The sequence below is a fragment of the Vanessa atalanta genome, chromosome 20 (genome assembly GCF_905147765.1).
Source record: "Vanessa atalanta chromosome 20, ilVanAtal1.2, whole genome shotgun sequence".
NCBI classification, from domain to species: domain Eukaryota; kingdom Metazoa; phylum Arthropoda; class Insecta; order Lepidoptera; family Nymphalidae; genus Vanessa; species Vanessa atalanta.
The window spans coordinates 8,774,639-8,794,928 of NC_061890.1; the positions used below are offsets into that span (position 1 = coordinate 8,774,639).

A 20,290-nucleotide genomic window follows, 5' to 3' on the forward strand; every position below is an offset into this window, starting at 1 on the left:
TCGGGTTCAATTGGCTAACTATCGACTTTGCAATCAGAACGGATTGATCAGTTATCTGATAATAGGCCTCCAATTGACTGGCCGTACGCCACGGGAGCACCGCGTGATTGGTTCCTCACTACGTAATAATAAAATCATAATATCGAATATTGTCTAAAATTTAAATGATTCATCTTTTTTTTACATCATCTACGTAATACGTCACAAAATATATTACATTTATCAAGATTTCATTTGTTTTTTTTTTTTTTTTAATAAAAAATTAATTTACCTTAGTGACAAAAGATGATATTATTCATCAATTAATAATATAACTTTAAATATGGATTATCTAGGTATGCACAGATACAAAAAAGCGTTTCATTTTACGATCATTTCTGGGCACAGATATACAACATCTGTAATCAAATGCCACAAAGTTAAAAAACTTTTTCAAATCCCTCGGAACCCTTTTAAAATTCGAACTCAAAGACGAGAATCAATAAAGCGGAATGAAATTTTCGCGCGTAAATCGCTGAGGGGCGGGAAACAAAGATGGCTCACTTAAGACATCGAACGTGATCAGTTTGCGAAAAAAAAAACATCTTAAGTACCTCTTTACCTGTGTAAGAGGGTCCCTTTCAACTTGTAAACATTGGTCGGGTTCAAGAAATCGCTTCGAAGTTCGCCCTCCCTCTGACTTTTATTTCTTTTGTGTTTGTTATCGAGTTTTGTGATTGTCTATGTTGTTTGTTTTTTTTTTTATTGGCAGATAATAAAATTATTGCTGCAATTTTTTTTTTATTAAACCATGTAAACTAAGACTCATTATATTAATGCCAAACATATCTCACGGTTTTTCAATCGAAGCGTTGTGTTTATACAGTGTATTAAAGATGTAAAGAGATTTTATAGTCTTTATACGAATCGAATTAAAATTGTTGAAATGTTTACGTTTTAATAATGTTTATCTTTTTCTTAAGTGACTCCATATAAAGGTGTGATATTAAGATCGTGTCAAGCGACATTTGAGTAATTTTAGACGGTAATTGAAATAATTAAAATATACTTTTGCATACTTTTCATAAAGTTATACTTGTTTTAAAGGACATTGTTTGTATGTTATTCGTAGAATATTTTTAAAGGAATAAGCAGACGAAGTCACATATGTTTTATTGTATTATCATCAATATAATAATATATTTAATTAAATTAACACTCATTCTTATTTTGTAAAAGTAAATCTACGATATTAAATAAATGTAAAGCTAGAAACTCACGTCGCTGCTGACAGTTCCCAGAAGGTTAATCTGTCTGTCATTGTACACACAACATTAAATTAAGGAATTGGCTGGTTACTCATAGATTTTTTTTTTCTTATTTTTAATCAAATTGACCATGCCAGTTACATTAAAATCCATACCATTCAATCCCCAATGTATTCATATACTATTTTTGTATCACATAACCCGTAACAACTGCCACTATGATTCAGTAGTCTATGATTTTATGGAATTTCCTCCATAAAGCAGCAACACCCTGTTAAAGGATCACACGGAGTCAATAAAGTCGGTTTCCCCACTATTATCCCGAGCTTTGATGTTTTTACAATCCCGCCGGGACGGAATTGAGTGACTGGATCCGCGTCACCTTTTGTCAATTTTTGTCGTTAAGTGAAATACATACTTAGGCCGCGGGATTGTGGTACGTCCGTTAGTTTTATCTCAGAGCCTGAATTTATAATTATCGAGTTTTCACAGTAGGGTACTTTTAACATATATTTTATAGCTCGATATCTTAAGTGCTCTTACGTGTGTTCATAGATAAATTAAAAAGTAAACTATAATACACGCGACATCCATTTTTATTAACCATAAAAATAATTATGGCCTTAATGATGGCTGATTGATATCGACATTTTTGAAATTCGAATTAAAAAAATGTATAAAAAAAATAACAGTCACAATCGATACAGATTAACTTAGCTATTATTGAAGCGTTAAAAATAAATTGTGAAAATAAAAAGGCAGAGACACACGTCTCCCCTGGAGACGCGGCCGATGGTAACAAATTAATAATTAATTTTCGCGCGGCGAGCCCACGAAGTTGGGGGCATTTGTTCGATCTCGTTTTGTTCTAAATTCAAAATTCATCTGGGGAGTACTAAAGTTAAAAAATTGTCTCTCTGTTGCTATTTCATTTTGTTTTTTTTTATTTATTTCTATTGCGGTCAGTGTTTCGATATATCGGTACTTTTTGGTGTGATTTAAATTACATTACATTTAAACATTGTTTTAAACTATAAATCATCAAACAATTTTTCGATTCGGCAAAAATAGGCACAAGGATCCTACGTAACAAGCATCCTATGCTTCTTTCATTGCCAGTGTCCACGGGCGAAAGAGACAAATTAGACAGCCATTCAAAAAAAAAGCACGTGTGATCTTAGAACGTAAAACGTCCGTGACATAATTTCTCTTAATCTACTCACTGTATTTATTGGCTCCGTCGTATATTTAATTACCTGAAAATAAAATCGGGATTAATCCAGATATAAATGAATTTTATAAGATTATCGTAAGTATTGAGAATCAACATGGTTCGGGATAATGCGGGCTTTGCCATAAAATTAATACTTCATACCGTGACGCTCATTCGACTTTATGGTTTTTGAATTATTTTACGTCACATAAAATTTCAATTGAACACTGGATTATAATTGTTTTCTTTTGGCTTCAAGCCACGGACTGTATTTATTTCGGTTCCGTCGAGATTAAATAACGTAAAATGTAATTTAGTTAATAATATGTCTTCGTTTTTTATGTCCACGCAATTAATATAACTATTAAATACATCAGAGACGCGCTTAATGAGAATTATGCTTGTGGATTCTTACTTAACTATGGTTTAAAAAAACAAAGGTTTAATCACCGCGATAGACACGAACCACCGAATCCGAGTTGCTCTTATGAACCAATGACAATAATAAAAACATTTTATTTGACTATAAATAACAATAAAAAGATAATAAAATAAGTTTTACTCGGCCCGATCAATACCGACCTCTACTACAATTTTATGACCCGCTGATGGCTCGACGAAAATGCCTAATTCGACTTCATTACGCGCTCCAGAAACAATAAAATTATGTTTTACCGTTTAAGGCCTCAAAATCTTCACCCACGACGGGTATATAAATAACTAATAGGAAATAATTAAATGTTTCTGAACGTAATTACAAACGTCAAACGTGTGGGCGGGCGCCGAGCGCAGTCAATATCCGCACGAATAAACGCAGATAACTAAAACTTTATTTGATATATTAATTACTGAAAAGTATTTTAATTAATTTTCGTCGATAAACCTACAGCAAACCAAATTTAGGAACAGTTTAGTTATTACTAAAATTAAAAAAAATAGCAAATTCACTACCGACTGTAGGTACTTCTCGGTCTAAATCACTTGTAATATTACATCGTGTGAGCCCAAAAACTAAGACTGGCCTTAAAACAATGACGCTTTAAAAAAAATTTATAAAATGTCAATAAACAGAAGCTGGATTAAAAAACTACCCCATTTTGAATCGATCCTTTCACACTTCATACAATCGGTCGCGACGGTTGATTTCCGTTCTTAATGCAAATAGGCGTCTTTTATTTTTTTTTTAATTTGAATAAATTCAATACGGCAAGGAACTCGATCGTTAATTCAAATATAGTAGGCTCGAATTTCGATTATAGATTCATTCGATAAGTGACCTCGTTTGGAAAGGATATCGCTTATTTATCGATCGGGAATTGAATGATCTAATCAAATGGATCCGACTGAATAAACCATTCCTAAGCTCAACGAGTTCGTTCACGTGTTTCTTTCATTGTTATCGACTGTTTATATTGGAACTTGGAAGTATACATTTGGTTACGACTAGTAATATCATTAAACACTTTATTGGAATTATGAATATATTATTGAGATTATAATATTATGTTGTCTATGATTAAAAAAAATTGTGAATGTTACTGTAGATAAAATTTGACGGTTACAAAAATCACTTATATTTTTAATATTTATTTGGTTAAATAACTTTTCAGTAAATACGTAAGCGAGTAATATTTTAAAAGGTCTAATTAATTTTTTCGCGTTTTAAAACATATAATAAATTAAAATATTTTAATCAAGACTTGTTCGGAAAATGTAATCGTTAAAAACCTCGACATAAATCGTAAACTTTCTTAATACCGTGATTTGAAAATAGAAGAGCATATCCGATGAGAAAGTGATAGAAGATGGAAAAAAAACCTCATAAAGTGGTCATAAACACGAAGGAGGTAATAAAAAATCAGTCCGATGTCGTCTCAGCTGTCGCGCGCTATTTCCGAACGCATTTTGGCTTTCGAAAATCGAACTCCATCGAACCGCGGGCTATCGCCACATTCGAATTTAGAACGCATCGTGGAATACGCACCTGTGTTGTTCCTGTTTCTGCTATTTTTTAAATGTAACATTTTTTTAAAATTCGAATGTTTATTTTCAGATAGTATAAACTTTAGTATTGATGTGCGTAGCATAGAATAGGTTACTTACGCAGCAACAAGGTTACACAAAACGTACACACGGAGTAAGGCACTATAAGTGTTATCACCAATCGAGCGAATTTAGTATATATATTTTTTTTTTTGTAATTTACGTCTCTCTAGCGTGTTTTTAATATTTTCTGTACAAACATTATAGTAATAGCTCAACCGGCGTGCCAAGTGGGTGAGTGTCAATGGAACAAAAACAATTTATTATTATTTCTTTCATTGTGTTCGAAAACCGACGTTTGAATTATGAATGACAGTCATGGCTATTTGAAATAAATGTATTTCTATCATCTCGCAACTAGCACAAATAACTTTATATTGTAAAAATGATAATAATTATGGAAGAAAATTCATAAAATTCGTTTCGATATATTTAAATGAAGTAGGCACGATTTTTATTTTTAATATATATAATCTTCCACGACCGAAATATATCAATCGAATTCACTAACGAACTAATTAAAACTGAATAATTCAACCGATTACATTAACGGACCCATAGCGCTCATAGCTTCAACTGTCACAGTGACAACTGTCACCGATACAAATCCGCCGCTCAGATATGTCAAAGACATCGGAATTAAAATGTCACCCCAAGCAAGCTGATAAGTTCAGGATAGCATTCCTTGTGAAATTAACCGCTTGTTACGAATATATTTTAATTGATATAACTTTTTACGGAAATCAAGACTTTCATGTAAATGAAAAAAAAACAAAACAACTAGGTATTCCTTAGTGATTCCATTATATGAAACAGGAATAGAAGATATATAGCGATGAGCGAGATGAAAGATAGGAATTTTGCTCTCTTGAGCTTCGCTATTATATGAGTTTGATTTAATTTGATGGTTAATTAACAGAGCAACGTTGATAATTTAAAAGAGAAAAGGTCAATAAATATCAAATAAATTCTATGAATCTCTTATATATTACCGTTTAATACATGTTTACGTTGAATTGGTATTTATCAACATGAAATACTTGATATTATTTCGGTCCAGATTTTATGTAGTGAGTACCGGCTCCCGATCAGAGAGCATAAATTCATATCACAACACTAAAGTTTCGTAACGATAATCATTAACTGACAAACATCGTAAAGTGGAGGCGAAATAGAACGCATTCTCCCGGTTTATATTTAAATTTAAAATCCGAACGAGCGACATATTTTTAAAAGTTCGAACAGCGACACTTAAAACTAATCGCTGTTTTCGATTCTAGAACGTCTTTTGAAAGAGTTCGAATGCGCGTTCTAATTTTGAAATGTTTTCGATATTCGAACGGCTGCTGGGGCATGTCATTGGCATCGTGGAAAACGGATTGTTTTTTTTTTTATTGAACGCAGTGTTATTTAATATTCGTAAAAAACTATTTTCACGCCATTATGCACCCTGTGTATATATTTAAACATCATTCTTTGTATTTTCGTCGCTGTTTACTACTATGTGATACAAACGGATAGATCATAAAATACAATCTTTGAATGATGATTTAGGTCATTTAGTGTTTTATTTAATCGGAGTAAACGTTTATTTGCAGTATTTTATGACACGACTAAACGTTTCGAGGCAAAATCGTGTCTCAATAATGATAACACATTCGCAACTCTGATATCACATCACGACGGAACAGTGGAACGACCAACATGTGCACTAAACCTTACCCATATCCTTGTAGCGTCAGCAAAAAACGATAGAATTAATAATTACAAAATTTTATACATTTACGTCACATACAAATGCGACCACAAAATTCAGACCTATGTCTAACCTGTGTTTTTTTTTTTATAGTGTAGTGTGTTCTAATGTTATGGATGAACCTCGTGAACCCGTAACTTGTAGGTGTTGATGTGACGATTATCGTCGCTCGGAATTTTCATTAACGCTTTTCAGTGTCGTTCGTATTTTATTGCGACGGCTTGTTTTTAAATACAATGCACTATTATGATGCCCGTACATTTTTCAATCTATACTAATATTATAAATGAGAAAGTAACTCTATCTGTTACCTCTTCACGATTAAAACGCTGAACCGATTAAGGATGGAAATAAATAAGTTTTTTTTATGTCAAAAGTTGGCAAAAGAGCAGGAGGCTCACCTGATGGAAAGTGACTACCACCGCCCATGGACATCTGCAACACCAGGGGGCTTGCAGGTGCGTTGCCGGCCTTTCAGGAAAGAGTACGCTCTTTTCTTGAAGGTTCCCAAGTCGTATCGGTTCGGAAAAACCGCCGGCGAAAGTATTGGACAACATCACATACATTACTCTAATCCCAATGTAAGTAGCTAAAGCACTTGTGTTATGGATAATCAGAAGTAATGTCAGTACCACAAACACCCAGACACAAGACAACGTAGAAAATTAATGAACTTTTTCTACATCGACTCGGCCGGGAATCGAACCCGGAACCTAAGAGTAAAGTACCTACTCATGAAAACCCATGTACACACTACTCGACTACGGCGGTCGTCATAATTAATATTAACATGGTTTGTGTTCTATTTTATTTAATTCAACTCTATAGGCTTAATTTCATATGTAGAAAAGACTTAAGCTAAACAGCATACTAAAATATTTAAAGTCTTCTTTGGATTAGGAACGAACGTTACTCAATGAAACGTTTAACTGTCATTTGACTTACTCTCGATTAAGATTGAGTTTTCAGTTTTTAAAAGACTTTCATGATAAAGTTTCTCTTAAAAATTTAATGTAAGTATTCGTTGATTACATTATGCGAACTGTACTTTCGATAGAGATCACTCAAAGCACGCAGTAGGGATGACATTTCAATGAAAAACAAACTTACAACAAATAATAATTAAACATTAAAATATAATTCAAAACTTTAATACCGTGCAGTAAAGTGCATTTCAATTCAACGACTGATCTCCCATCCGCAAATAAATTTAAGTAATTGCAAAAAACAATTTCGTATTTAAAAATCTGTTAATCATCTTATATCAAAGGACATAAGGTATAATTTTGTTTGATAAATATAATTCAATTGTAAATATTAAGCTTGTATCTTTTGTGACTATAATCGCTTCTACGTTCTGAACTTAGTTATTAAGTTTTGAAACGTGTTTGAGACAGAGAAAGGTAATAGTTTGTATTTCTTGTTATTCTCCATTGTAAATTAAATATTTTTACTACTTATAATATATAAAATTAGTATGTATTAGTACTTGAAGCTGTCCAGTTTTTTTTTTTTTTAATTAAATACGAATTAATTGTGAATGAATAAAGAGAAAAATAAATTTAGATTTGGTAATTCAGAATGTGTTCTATTTTCAAAATAAATCGTTGCATTCGAATAGATACTTTTCTAGCTCAATATAATTAACAAATAAATTAAAATTAAATTAACTGAACTTATAAATAAAGATTAAATTAATTATTTCAGTTTATATTTAATTCAAGACCAATTAACCTTTTGCACGAGACATCAATTCGAACGTCTGTAACGCGATCGTAAATCACACGGAACATGTACGATCTATCAATTAATCGATTTTATTTCTATAGCGATTTTCTAATCGATGTTGTTTTTTATTTTTTAATATGATCTTTTAGTATTTTTCAAATTACTATTCACACTTGGAAATTTATTGACAGAGTTTTGGAAAAACACTATAATACTGTTATATACTAGTATTATGTACTTACATATTGTATCGAATGAGTCTAATAATTATACGAGTTGTAATATTTGACGTCTCATAGTTGTCAGCGTATCAAAGTTAGTAGTGCTTTATATTTTTAGCGCTGTCAGTGACTATGGTTGAAGTTGTTCCCTTACCATTAGTCGAACACCTGACGGTGATATTACATTGGCTTAAAATCAAATTGAAGATTTTCCCACTTACAATATCTAAGGCGATTTGTAAAAACTTAGAAGCGACGTAAGGATTGTTTTTGCTGTAGGTAAATAAAAAACAAAAAAAAAAATAATTGTCTTTGAAGTAATTTTTGGCACAGTCCTTAAATAATGATGAAGGTTTCCTTTGTTCGCTTAATGATCTCTCTATTAAATGTTAATGTTTTTTTTTTCACCTTGGATCGTTTGTCAATATTTGTTAGGTAGTTGTTTATACGATCTTTGCTTAACATTAAAAAAAAAACTTATATAAAGAATCATAACTGAATTGAATAAATATTATTTCTTTACAATGACCTGGATGTGTTAAGAACAGAAATTTAACTACCGAACTAGTTTACTACTGACAAAGATTAGAATCACGGTTATTTTTAATCTCACGGTTAAACAAAAACAATAGCAATGCTGCTCGTAATAGTGGCGTAAATCGCTTATAAACATCTAAGTCGTAATTGACTTCACAGGCTGAAGTTCTCAAGGCAATAATCATAAAGATTACTATTCGACAAAAATGTATCGTGCATACGTCCGTGTCTCGAGGCGTCCGCGTCGCCTTCCTAACAACCATCAATGATCGGGCCGATTGTGAAAAATATCATTAAAAAACCATCAGCGCTTGATGATTCGACTGTACCAGCCGCCGACCACAATCGATTTTATTATATATTTTTTCTTTCTTTTATTAAATTATCGAGTGAGAGGTATTCTGAACGCTCGATTATCCGAATCGATTCGAATGCTTCCCAAATGACATCCCAAAAGTAACAATGACGTGTGTCACTTCGAAATGTCCGCTTTTTATTCGCGAGTTCGTCGACTTCGGCTTCAATGTTGTAGTTAAATAGTTCCGTATTTAAATATCGAATGCATTTCGTGCTTCGCATTTATCGAATCGAGTTTTTACTTTTTAAATGGGTCGAGTAGTTGGGTAATGATCCGGATAAAGTATCGATAGGTCACGCCCACTTATAGATGCGGTGGGTGGAGCGCAAATCGAATTAGTGAGGCCAATGCATCGATTAGTCGAAACGTATCGACAAAAAACACGATTAGCCCCGAAATCATCGACAGCCTAAAAAAGGTAACAACCGACGGTTAATGGAGCTTTTTGTTCGAAATTCGAAGATTTGAATTCGTAATTTCAACCGCAAGGCGTTCGAATCATTTGTCAGTGACAATTTTTTGGTTGCAATCGATTTTTAAATACAGGTTAAGTTCTTTTGGTACGGGCCGAGATCACGGCTGTGGATTCCACGTTCTGTGTTACATCGTTTTTGTTCGTCTTAGATGATTAACGTTTTAAAATAAATTTGTATTTACATTTTTAACAAACATTTCCGATATAAATGTATCTTTACGCAATATATTTAGATTATTCTTAATAGTCGAAGAAAGTTGAAATTAAACTCTTTCTAAGTCTCAATCGTAATGAAGCTCAATAAATGCAGCAGAAATATTGACGATTCAAGGAAATATTTCAAATGATTTTAAGTTCCTGGAAATTTCGTAATATCGAAACGGTAATAACTCGAAATATATATCCAAAATAAACAATAATAAAAGAAAACAATTCAATCTGCCTGTCTATCCTTGGGACACGGCATGGGAAAGCTGCGGACTTTTTGTCCAAAACCTTCCCTTTGCCCCGTGAATGGTACACATTCCATACCACGGCTGTGGGAACTACGGTAACCGATGGCATTCCGTAGGGAAATGCGTGCGATGCGAACCGATACCGATGTATCGAGTCGATTAATTAAATCGGTTCGAATTCAGCCCTAATTAAGTCCGTTATTTTTAATCTTTATGTCGAATTTTTTAGCGCACTTTCATGCAATTCTTTTTACATTGCTTATTCGAAATATATTACTACTACTATACTAACAGAACCCACTTATTGTAGGTATGTTTTTCTAAAATTAAAGCAAAATACTGGCGCCACCACGTCAACAATAAAAAAAAAACTCTCACTTCGAAATAAACCATTCCAAATTTAAGTTTCGCTACCGTTGATCGTAAAGCGATAGCTATAATTAGAACTGTTTAAAATCGATCGAATGTTATCGGCGGTCATATTCTGAGGATAAATAAACGATCGACGTCGGCGCATCGGTTTATAGACGTTAATTGTTAGTTTTATCAACGAAGGATTATTCCCCGCTCGCTCTATTCATATTAGTACTTTTTTATAGGCTGGTTATCTTTTTATTTTATTCCGGAACAAACCGGTTTTAATGATTTGTACAATGTGAATATAACTATCAATTACTTATGATGTAATTGATACCGTATACGAAATTCTATAACAAATTTTTCTTTAAATTGTAATGTCTGATTAATGTGTTTTTTTATGTTATAAGTAGGTGGACAGGAGAATGGGGCATCTGATGGTAAGTGATCATCACCGCCCAGAAATATAGGCGCTGTAATAAATGTTAATCATTTCTTACAGCGCCAATAACCTACCTTGGGCGCCTTGGCAGCTAAGATGTCATCGCCCGTGTACCTGTAGTTAGACTGGCTCACTCATCCTTCAAACCGGAACATACAATACCAAGTATTGCTGTGTGGCGTTGATGAACCGTATTATAAAATATATTCTTAATGTGCAATGAATATACTTTTACAAACATTATTAATATCGAGATAATTTAAACGACAAGGTCTGAAGAATCGAGTAGGGACTAAACTCCAACGGGTTACCTCAACGGCCGATCGCTTTTGATGCGGTTTTAAACGTTCCATCCCGAGATGGGTGGCTAATGGCGCGTTTATTGATATTGGTTTTGAAGCGATACTTCGCTTTACGAGCGCTTCATAACGATTGATACCGCTGAGAACAATAAACGTATGAACTCGTTTTAATTGGGAATTATAAACCGACGTTCATGCTGCAATTTGACTCGGGGTTGCCTCATTTAAAGGTATTGCAATGACGTACTACACATACAATTCATGCAATCGGTGTATAGTTTATAAGTTTTAAAGATTTTGTTCTATTTATTATATTTTTTGCAATGACAACACTAACCTAACTCACACTCTTCGCGTATCACATAGAAAGTGCTCAACCAATCTGCTAAGTCCTTGTTGTAACAGAAAAAAAATTGACAGCTACGATAAATTTATTCACTTTTGAGGAACTTTTTTTAATAAATTAAGAATTGTTTTGTCTGGTCGAAATGTGTCGCAATTACGAATGCCTTTTAATATGCTTTTATCTTTACTAATAGCTCCTCAAATCAATTTGACATTTGTAAATACTTGACTCCTACACTCAGTACAAAATCCTTCATGTTATACAATTTAAATGAACTATTTATGTATATAAAACCAGAAAATACGTAAGTAAATAAAAATAATGACGTAATAATTAACGTAAGTTAAGAAGTATATTTATGCATCCTGCGGCGGACAGATATTTATCTACAGACTTCAGCGAACCGCGATTTTTCATTACGAAGTCAATGAGTCTTCGATTAGGCGTTAATCATTACAGCGAAACACCCACTCCCAGCTTTCCGAGCGAGAAACATCGCAGAATTCCAAGCAGTATTTAATCCACGGTAAAACAAAACGTCCTTGCGACTTGTAATCGATAAGTGCGATTCGAGGCACGGCATATGTAAATTTAAATGTAAATATGCTTTTTAATCAATATAAGGCTTAGTGGGTGCTTTGCTAGTAATACTAAAACAATACTATCGGGACTCAGCATTCAAATGTGCAGTGTATCACTGGGACGCATCGCCGGGGTCCGTTCCTTGAACGCGGATGAATATTTATTTCGCATCGCGATTTTAATATGGGCCCCTATTGTTCATATTCGTTGCTATTACGAATAATATTGTGGCGTCGCTCCAGAATAGGATGGCTGTTTCGAATTAAAAATCGAACGTTGATGTTCGAAATTTAAATGGAAAGTTTAGTTCGGGGAAAATAATTATGTTTCGAATTTAATTGAAATTGGAACAGTCGATGCGTAATGCTTAGCGTTTTTTTATTAATTTGTATAGGGATATTATTAGTCACAGATAACATTGGACACAACGCATTATTGGCAGTTTAAGTGGTGATCGTTGCCAATGATTCCTCACTAATTGTTCCGCTCCAAATATCTGTACAGGATCGATTGGAAAACAACAATTAACTCTTAATGATGTAATTAAGACGGAGTTACTGCTTTGAATGTTAAATTTATAGCTATTTACTTGTTTTTTTTTTAGAATTTTATATTGCAAATTTGCATTCTGATTAGTACTTGTAAAACTAATGTGCGGGTAATTGTTGCTGCAATGTTTTTACTCTTATGATACGAAGACGAAATAACTATGACGTTGATGTATTTAAATATAGAATGTCTTTTTTTTTAATTAGAAGGTATTTTGACACAAGTGTAAAACCCTTAAGCTTAAATGAGTAGGTAGATATTTCGGTCGTGTTTGTATATAATCATAATATGACTTGTTTATATCTTATAATGTTACGAGAATGCAATTTAATGCAATTATTAGAGTTCAGCCATTTAATGGCATAATTGTAGTTGACAGCATCTGAAATCAATGGCGATGTCATAGATCAGCGATTAGCAGATATGGCATCAAGTTTAATTGCTCACAGAGGTCATTACGAGATCTATTTAACAAATAACATAGTACTCTTAGTGAATTCTGCTTTTATTTAGACAACAAATATGGCTTTAAATTTTATGTAATAATTATGTAATGAGGAAATATAAAAATATGTAATGTTTAAAGTTTCAATAAACAACAACAACCAGCTAAGCTGTATATTATACAAATTTCAAAGCAGTTTTAAGAATCTTGAATGCTTACATAAAGTGAATGTAAATCTTATCTTCAGAACCTTGAAAAATTCATTCGATGCTATTAAAACGCTCAGTTCCTCTTATTCATTGTTACGCAACATCCTCTACATCTCTATCGAGGTGAGATAATTATCTATGAATACATTAGCCGTGTCTATTGCCTTCGAGAATAACCGATTCGCCATTTCCTATTCCATTTTAAATTTCGAATTTCCATTCGTTTCAAAATAAGCCACGTCTGTTTATCTCAGTGCATCATCTATCTTTGTGCATTTTATTCATTTGGCTTAGTTTTGAAAATGTTATAAAAGTCTGGTGTACAAATTGAATATAAAGTATTATTCATGTATTATTGTATGTGTGTGTTATATTGTATTTATTGTGAGTGCGTCAGTGTGCAAACATCGTATCTGTCCGTTCAAAGTCGATCAGATATTTGCATAACGGTTGTTGTAACAATAGACATAATTGTTTGGAGGCTCAGATCGGCTCGCGTAATGCCCGACCCGCTCGGTTACAGGTTAATTGCGGTTCTAATGCGTTACTATTAATTGATTTTGTGGGTATACTGCTTTTTGTTATTGCCGTAATATGGAGATGGGCTGCGGTATCTCCATTATTTGTAATGACTACGGATTATGTATCTGTAATTAGAAGTCGAGTGATTAGTTATATTTTTCGTTTTTAATTACCTGTTGCCAGAACTGCGCTAGGAGATATATCCTTTCCTTCTTGAAGAGCCAGTCCATCGAGTGCATAGCTTGCACCTCCGCCTCGGGTGCGGCGGGCAGGCTGGCCGCGCCGGTCGGGTGCATCCGGACGTCCGCACCGCGCTCACTCCCGGCGCATAATGACCCGTCACCCTCTCGAGGCGCATACGCCTAATTCAAACATCGAACGCCACATTTTCATACCAATAGACGACAGTTCTCTCTATGCGGCCAGTTTATCAAACTTTTCGATTGCCAGTATCGATGTTCGAATTTGAATTGTTCTTTTTTTTCGTTCGCGTGCCGATTCTTTGTTTAACGTCAGTTTCTTATTGTGTTGACGACGACGACCTGAAATAGAAAAAAAGAAATATTGAAAGGGGAAGTTTTATATCGATTCCATTGTGAACCGGCAGACAATCGGCCACTGGGGTGTTCGTGTCGAAACTAATTTGGTTATGTTCGATGCTCAGGCTGATATCGCGAAGAAAAAGAAAGGAAATTGACAGGTCGGTGTAAAGGAGTAGTCGGTTCACACGCGCCAAGACTTCGACGCCCTTAATCGTTTTTTTGCCTGCCGTTTTAACGTTTGCTTACTAGGTATTTTAGGTCGTATTTATTGAAACTCCCGAGACATTAGATCTGAGAACGCTTTTGAAGCTTTTGTTTCGTAGAGAAAACACTATACCTAAGTAGGTACTAGTAGGTATAGTAGGTACATTTTAAGTTATTATAATATGTAAGTTTTTAAATTATAAAGGAAAATGAAAGGGGTCACAATTTGGGTTACTTTTAAGAATCAATTTAATTCGAATTTTAATATAATTATGTCTGAATATATTATAAGTCTTTCTAAATGGATAGTGAACAAGTACACATAAGTAGGTACATGGAGCTTGCAAGAAGTATGTATATATAATTAACTGTATAATATTAAAATAGAAAGGTTCTGTTTTCTAACATATTACTAACATAAGGCTTGGAATTATAATTTTTTTAATAGTCATTTATAGAAAAAAAAAATTAATTCCAAATTTTAATGAACCTACACATAGGCACTACAAAAATTAAATTTTAAAAATTTTAAATTTTAAAATGTAATTACTTAAAACCCTTTGATTTTAATACATTTTGATATTATCACACGCGCCGCGAGACACTAATTTATAATAAAGTAAACACTAGTGAGAAGGACACGCCTAAAACTAAGTTACCACGAACAAAAAGTTGTAAAACTGTCACTTGTAAATTTCAAAACTTGGACACCGGCCGCAAGGCACAGGCTGGAGGAGTTACACCTAGATTATAAGTATGAACTAAGAATTATACATAATTAAAAAATAATTATCGCCGATTTTTGTAGTTGAGGCTGAATGGTGGTAATACCTTTGACAAAAAAATTAAATACTTTTTACAAAATGATTTACGATTTTCATTTTTAAATAAAGAATTTCATTTTGATTTAACATCCTACATCACGCCAATATAGTTGATATCATATCAATGTAATTGTTTCTACAAAAATATTTTCAAATGCCATGTATCGTACGGCTTATACAGGCTGCTCGTAATTGACTTCCTTCTAAGGCCTAAGTCCAAAATGAGTTATTCGCTATATCCTTTAATTTACACTACACGAGGGTGAAACGGTGAATTACTGGCGTGTCAATCAATAAACATGATAAGTGCGAGTTTCGTGCGGCGATATGCAAACAGGATTACAAGCACGAACCGCCTCCGATCGATTCCGTCTATCGACTGACTTGTGGTCACTCAGGACTATTTCTAATTTTGAATTTCGAGTTTTAGATATTTTTTTTTTAAATAAGTGTTATGGTAGTGCGAAGAATTTAAATTATTATTACGGATATCGTACTCAGAAAGTAACAGCCAGTCCTATTGCTAAGCTAAGGCTTCTCTTCTAAGAGATAGCATGCAGCTCATTCCACGGTACTCCAATTTTGGTACCAAGCAGCATATAATAGACACAAATACATATATGATTTATATTTGGCCGACAGGTTTGCTCACGATGTTTACATTCAACCACCAGATGAAGAGAAATTTAGTAGCTTTGAACTCAAAATCTTCGTTCAAAATTAATATGTCCTAACCACTCTGCCATGTGGGTTATATATAAAATTACTTATATAATCAAAAAAGTGAGTCATACAGTAATAATTCCCACTTCACTCGCTTCAACTTGTTATTAGTTAATATTCATTAGTAGGGGACTGCAGATGCGATAGATAAGACGGGTGGGTCGCTTATTAAAACATTGATACTTTCTACGTTGAATTAACACAATTTATTGTTCTTTTTTTAATGTCGACAGACAATAGTTACTTAATTATGATCATAGAAATTGTTAATAAAATCCATTCCTTTTATGGTCTTGGCTGAATGATTGTGGGCTGAATCCATTATAGCTATAAAAAAGTTCCTTGTTGTCGTTAGAATAACTTGTATATACCTCTGGTACAATCTCAGAGGAATCTATCAGGCTACCAATCGATATAAGATAGAAAATGAATTAATAGTAAAATTGTGTCTAAATAAATAAATCATTTTATTCCTTTAGCATTCGTCTTTATTTTGAGCATAATTGTTTCAAAAGCGTAAAAATTATAAATATATGTCTATTCCAATATTAAAGTGATTTAGTATATTATTTTACAAAATTAAATATCAGACCCAAAGAATAAAGACGTATTCCGAGGCCAAGTGGACAAAGATGGCTCTCAAAGTGACAGTTGAAAGAATTTCCCGCCATTTGTCAATCGTTTTTGATTGTCAAGGTCTCAACCAAATATATATCCTCTTGAGATTTTAATGACATGCTATAAATATTTTTTTGTGATTTAAATAAAATATAGAATGAAAATATACGACGTCGATTACATAAATATAAAATTTAAAACTTTCGCTTAAATAAGACAGTTTAAAAATCGAACGTCTTAGGGTAAGTTACCACCGGTAATAATGCTTTGGATGTATAATTTAGACCTTATGTTTTTTGAATAGAATACATTTTCAATTGTTTAGAATTTTTGACATGAAGTCGTAATTTTGTCATCGATAGAGATCAGGAAGGCGTTCTTTTAGGGATACCATTATATACGTTTTTGAAGGATTTATATATATTTTTAATGCAGTAAGGGCAGACAAAACCGTTATAAATATTCAAACTTTCAACAGTAATGTTTGGTATAACGATTAAACAAGTACGATCAACTGTGGTTTGAGTTCTGATCAATCTTAGAAATCAAAACATTTGACTTATTCATATCAGAGCACAAGGTACTTTGGATTTTCTAATTAAATTTCAAATTTCGAACAAATTTATTTTAATTTGAATAAATCACAAATATGTAACATTACTGTTAGTAGCTTGACATTTCAAAGTGATTAATTGTGTCTTAAAATAGTGCTAAGACATGGTAACCCCAGTTGCGTGCTTGTCACTACTACTATGCCCTAACAACTATATTTCGATGCGAATGTGTTTGTAATACGTGAAATATAAATCGTTTAAATTACTTATATATTAGAATTGTAAATTTGTCGTGTGGCGAAGGGTCCTTATTGAATTCGGTATGATCGTTACCGCTTTCCTCGATTGTCGCATGACTAGACACTTTCATTGGTAACTGTTATTACGAACACGTTTCTTAGACGTCGAGTTCCATTTTCGAATGTTCCCGCCATTTGTGGATAAATTTACAAATGACGTAATTGTGAAATATTGCAATAAAGGCGTATGTGTGTGTTAAAGTGTTCGTAAACATGATTGAAAATTCTTATTGACTTCTATTCTAAATTCGAAAAATTAAAAAGTGTTATTCTATTTTTTTAATTATGAAATTCTATTGATAGGAGTCAAAGATTATACGAACTAAAATTAAAAATAAATTTTGGAATATGTGTATGGAACACGGACGAAGCATTAATAGTAGGTACAATTATTAGAAAGTTCAACGTTCCATTATATTTTAAAATCTGGATTTGAATATTTTAATAAATAAACGGTCTTATATTTCTCTTCTAAATTCGAAATTCAAATATGAAATTTTAAGTACACAATATTTCTGTATCTACACCTTTGTTTTCAATAACTAAAACGTTCATGATTTATATGAATACTTTCGATAATTTTATAGACAATAAAGATAAAACGGAGACAGGTGCTTGATTTGAAATGAACTGAACACGGCCGCAAACAATTTTATCACACTCATAAATATAACTAAACAGACCGATCACTGCACGCGTAAACTTTTAAAACATCGAAGACATACCTAACTTAATATTACAATCGCATCCAGATTTATGAACCTTATCACAACCGTGTAAAGACTCATTTTCTTTATAATGATAGCTATTGTAATTTTGTATATGTAATAGCGAATGGCAGTTAAAATCTATCGTGCATAGGTTTCGTGACAAAGTTGGCGAACTCGCTTTCAATCGATGCGTTTTAGTTCGACGTTTCTTTTACGGCCTATATTCTGTTATAATTATTTATTTTCATGCAAAGAGGTCGTATATATTTACTCATAACTAAATTTTCATAACGCAAGAAAAACCGCTACAAGACTTATTAAATAGTTGAGTATTTTTTTATTCGAATAATTTAATATGAGATATGCAGAAAATTTTCCTTACAAATATTAAAGACAGTTTGCAAAATGTCAATAATAATCTGTGTTGTATGAATGGGAAGCATTCCAAATCGAAATCGGCATCTATCTCGTCGAAATTCAAATGCCGTGCGTTCGGAGCGTTCCTTTTTTGAATTCCTTCCCTCGTCCTTCCTCCTTTTGTTGCCATAGACGCGTTATCGACACTGAACTTTGTGCCAGATATTAGTCATATTTCGGAACTTGGTGTACCTTTTTTATTCTTTTTTTAATCTGTTGCGGTTCCTCGTTTGTGCTTTGAACTGCACTCGACGTTCAGAAATTCGATTATTTCATTGCAGTTCTTTGATTGATGGATTTTCGAGTCGTCTGTTACTCTTTGTTTGCAAACGCGAGTGCTTTTTGAACGTGTGCTAAGTGCATGACGTATAAATACAGGGAGAATTTTTACCGCCATTTCAAATAAACGTTTGCGCACATTTTCTTAAGCGTGGATTGGATTTGTAATTTTAATTCGCATAGTTTGTATTGATCTCTTATTAGGTACTACTTTTTTTAAATAAACGGAAGACTTATTCTCATTTTGAAACCAGCTTATCGATGAAAAAAAAACCGCATACATTTTTTTTATCGATAACAAATATCATATTTTTTTCTAGAAAATTAAGTAATAGATCAAATATCACAAAATTACCTAAAAAACAATAAAGCCTCAATTCTAACGTCTCGAATATCACTCGCGGCGATTAAAGGAAATCGAAGCAATAAAAATGTTAACTCGTCGAAATTGACAATTTCAATTTCATTGTGCTATAAAGACGACACTTTTTTTTTAATATCCATCTAACACGATATATTCGAATATCGAAAATTGATTAGAAATGTCACGTGTTTTTTATTAGTGACCGGTTGCCTGTCTGGAAATGGTTATGTGAGTTCAATAAAATAGTTATTGAATTCGAATATAATTTTGCCGTTAAATTAAATTTATTGGAAGGTAATTAATCCGGAAGTGTTATATTTGATTTTATGTTTTTTTGAGTAGATAAATGATATAAATAAACGAGAATTTATATGAAATTACGTTATATATTTGGATACAGTAGTCTGACCATCTATCCTCGCCTTAAAAAATAATTTAGAGACTTTCTAGGGCACATCACCTATAGTCCAAGACTTGACCATAATCGGCGTCAAAGCCGACCAGGTTTCTTTGCACGCCCTGAACACTAGGTTAAGACGGGTCTGGAGACTATTACCTTCATAATTCTTAAGTAATAAATACAACATTAAGGTTTTAATTTTTCTTCTCCCTGAAACCCCAATATTTCGGGTATGAAATGTTTACTAACGAACTTAGGGTACTTATATAATTATAAAATATTATGTATGTTAAAAATAACCGTTGAATTGCGACACCGTAAGAGTCTTATCATAAAAATGTTGCAACATAAAAAAAAATAACAAAATCCCCATTAAAAAAGTAATAAAAAGACATAATCTAAGATTTTATTCTTGACCTATTAAGAAGCAGGTGATCCCACTTACCCTTTTAATTTAAATCATTAAACAACAGATGGACGTTCGATAACATACCGCGTAACATCAGAATAAACCCCTTTTTGGGTCAAATGTGACATTTTTTTTAATAGATTAGGAATAACGGTGATGG

General features: G+C 32.9%; 1 protein-coding gene across 4 annotated transcripts in view; it reads right to left on the reverse strand.

Moving 5' to 3' along the window:
* Nucleotides 1-20,290, reverse strand: part of LOC125071869 (homeobox protein cut) — a 134,779-nt gene that overhangs the window by 101,217 nt on the left and 13,272 nt on the right. For all 4 annotated transcript variants that reach the window (XM_047682287.1, XM_047682288.1, XM_047682286.1 and 1 more), the window contains exon 2: nt 13,961-14,329. In XM_047682287.1, the coding sequence (XP_047538243.1) occupies nt 13,961-14,083 (123 nt within the window). In that variant the 5' untranslated portion in view covers nt 14,084-14,329. The remainder of the gene's footprint in view (nt 1-13,960; nt 14,330-20,290) is intronic.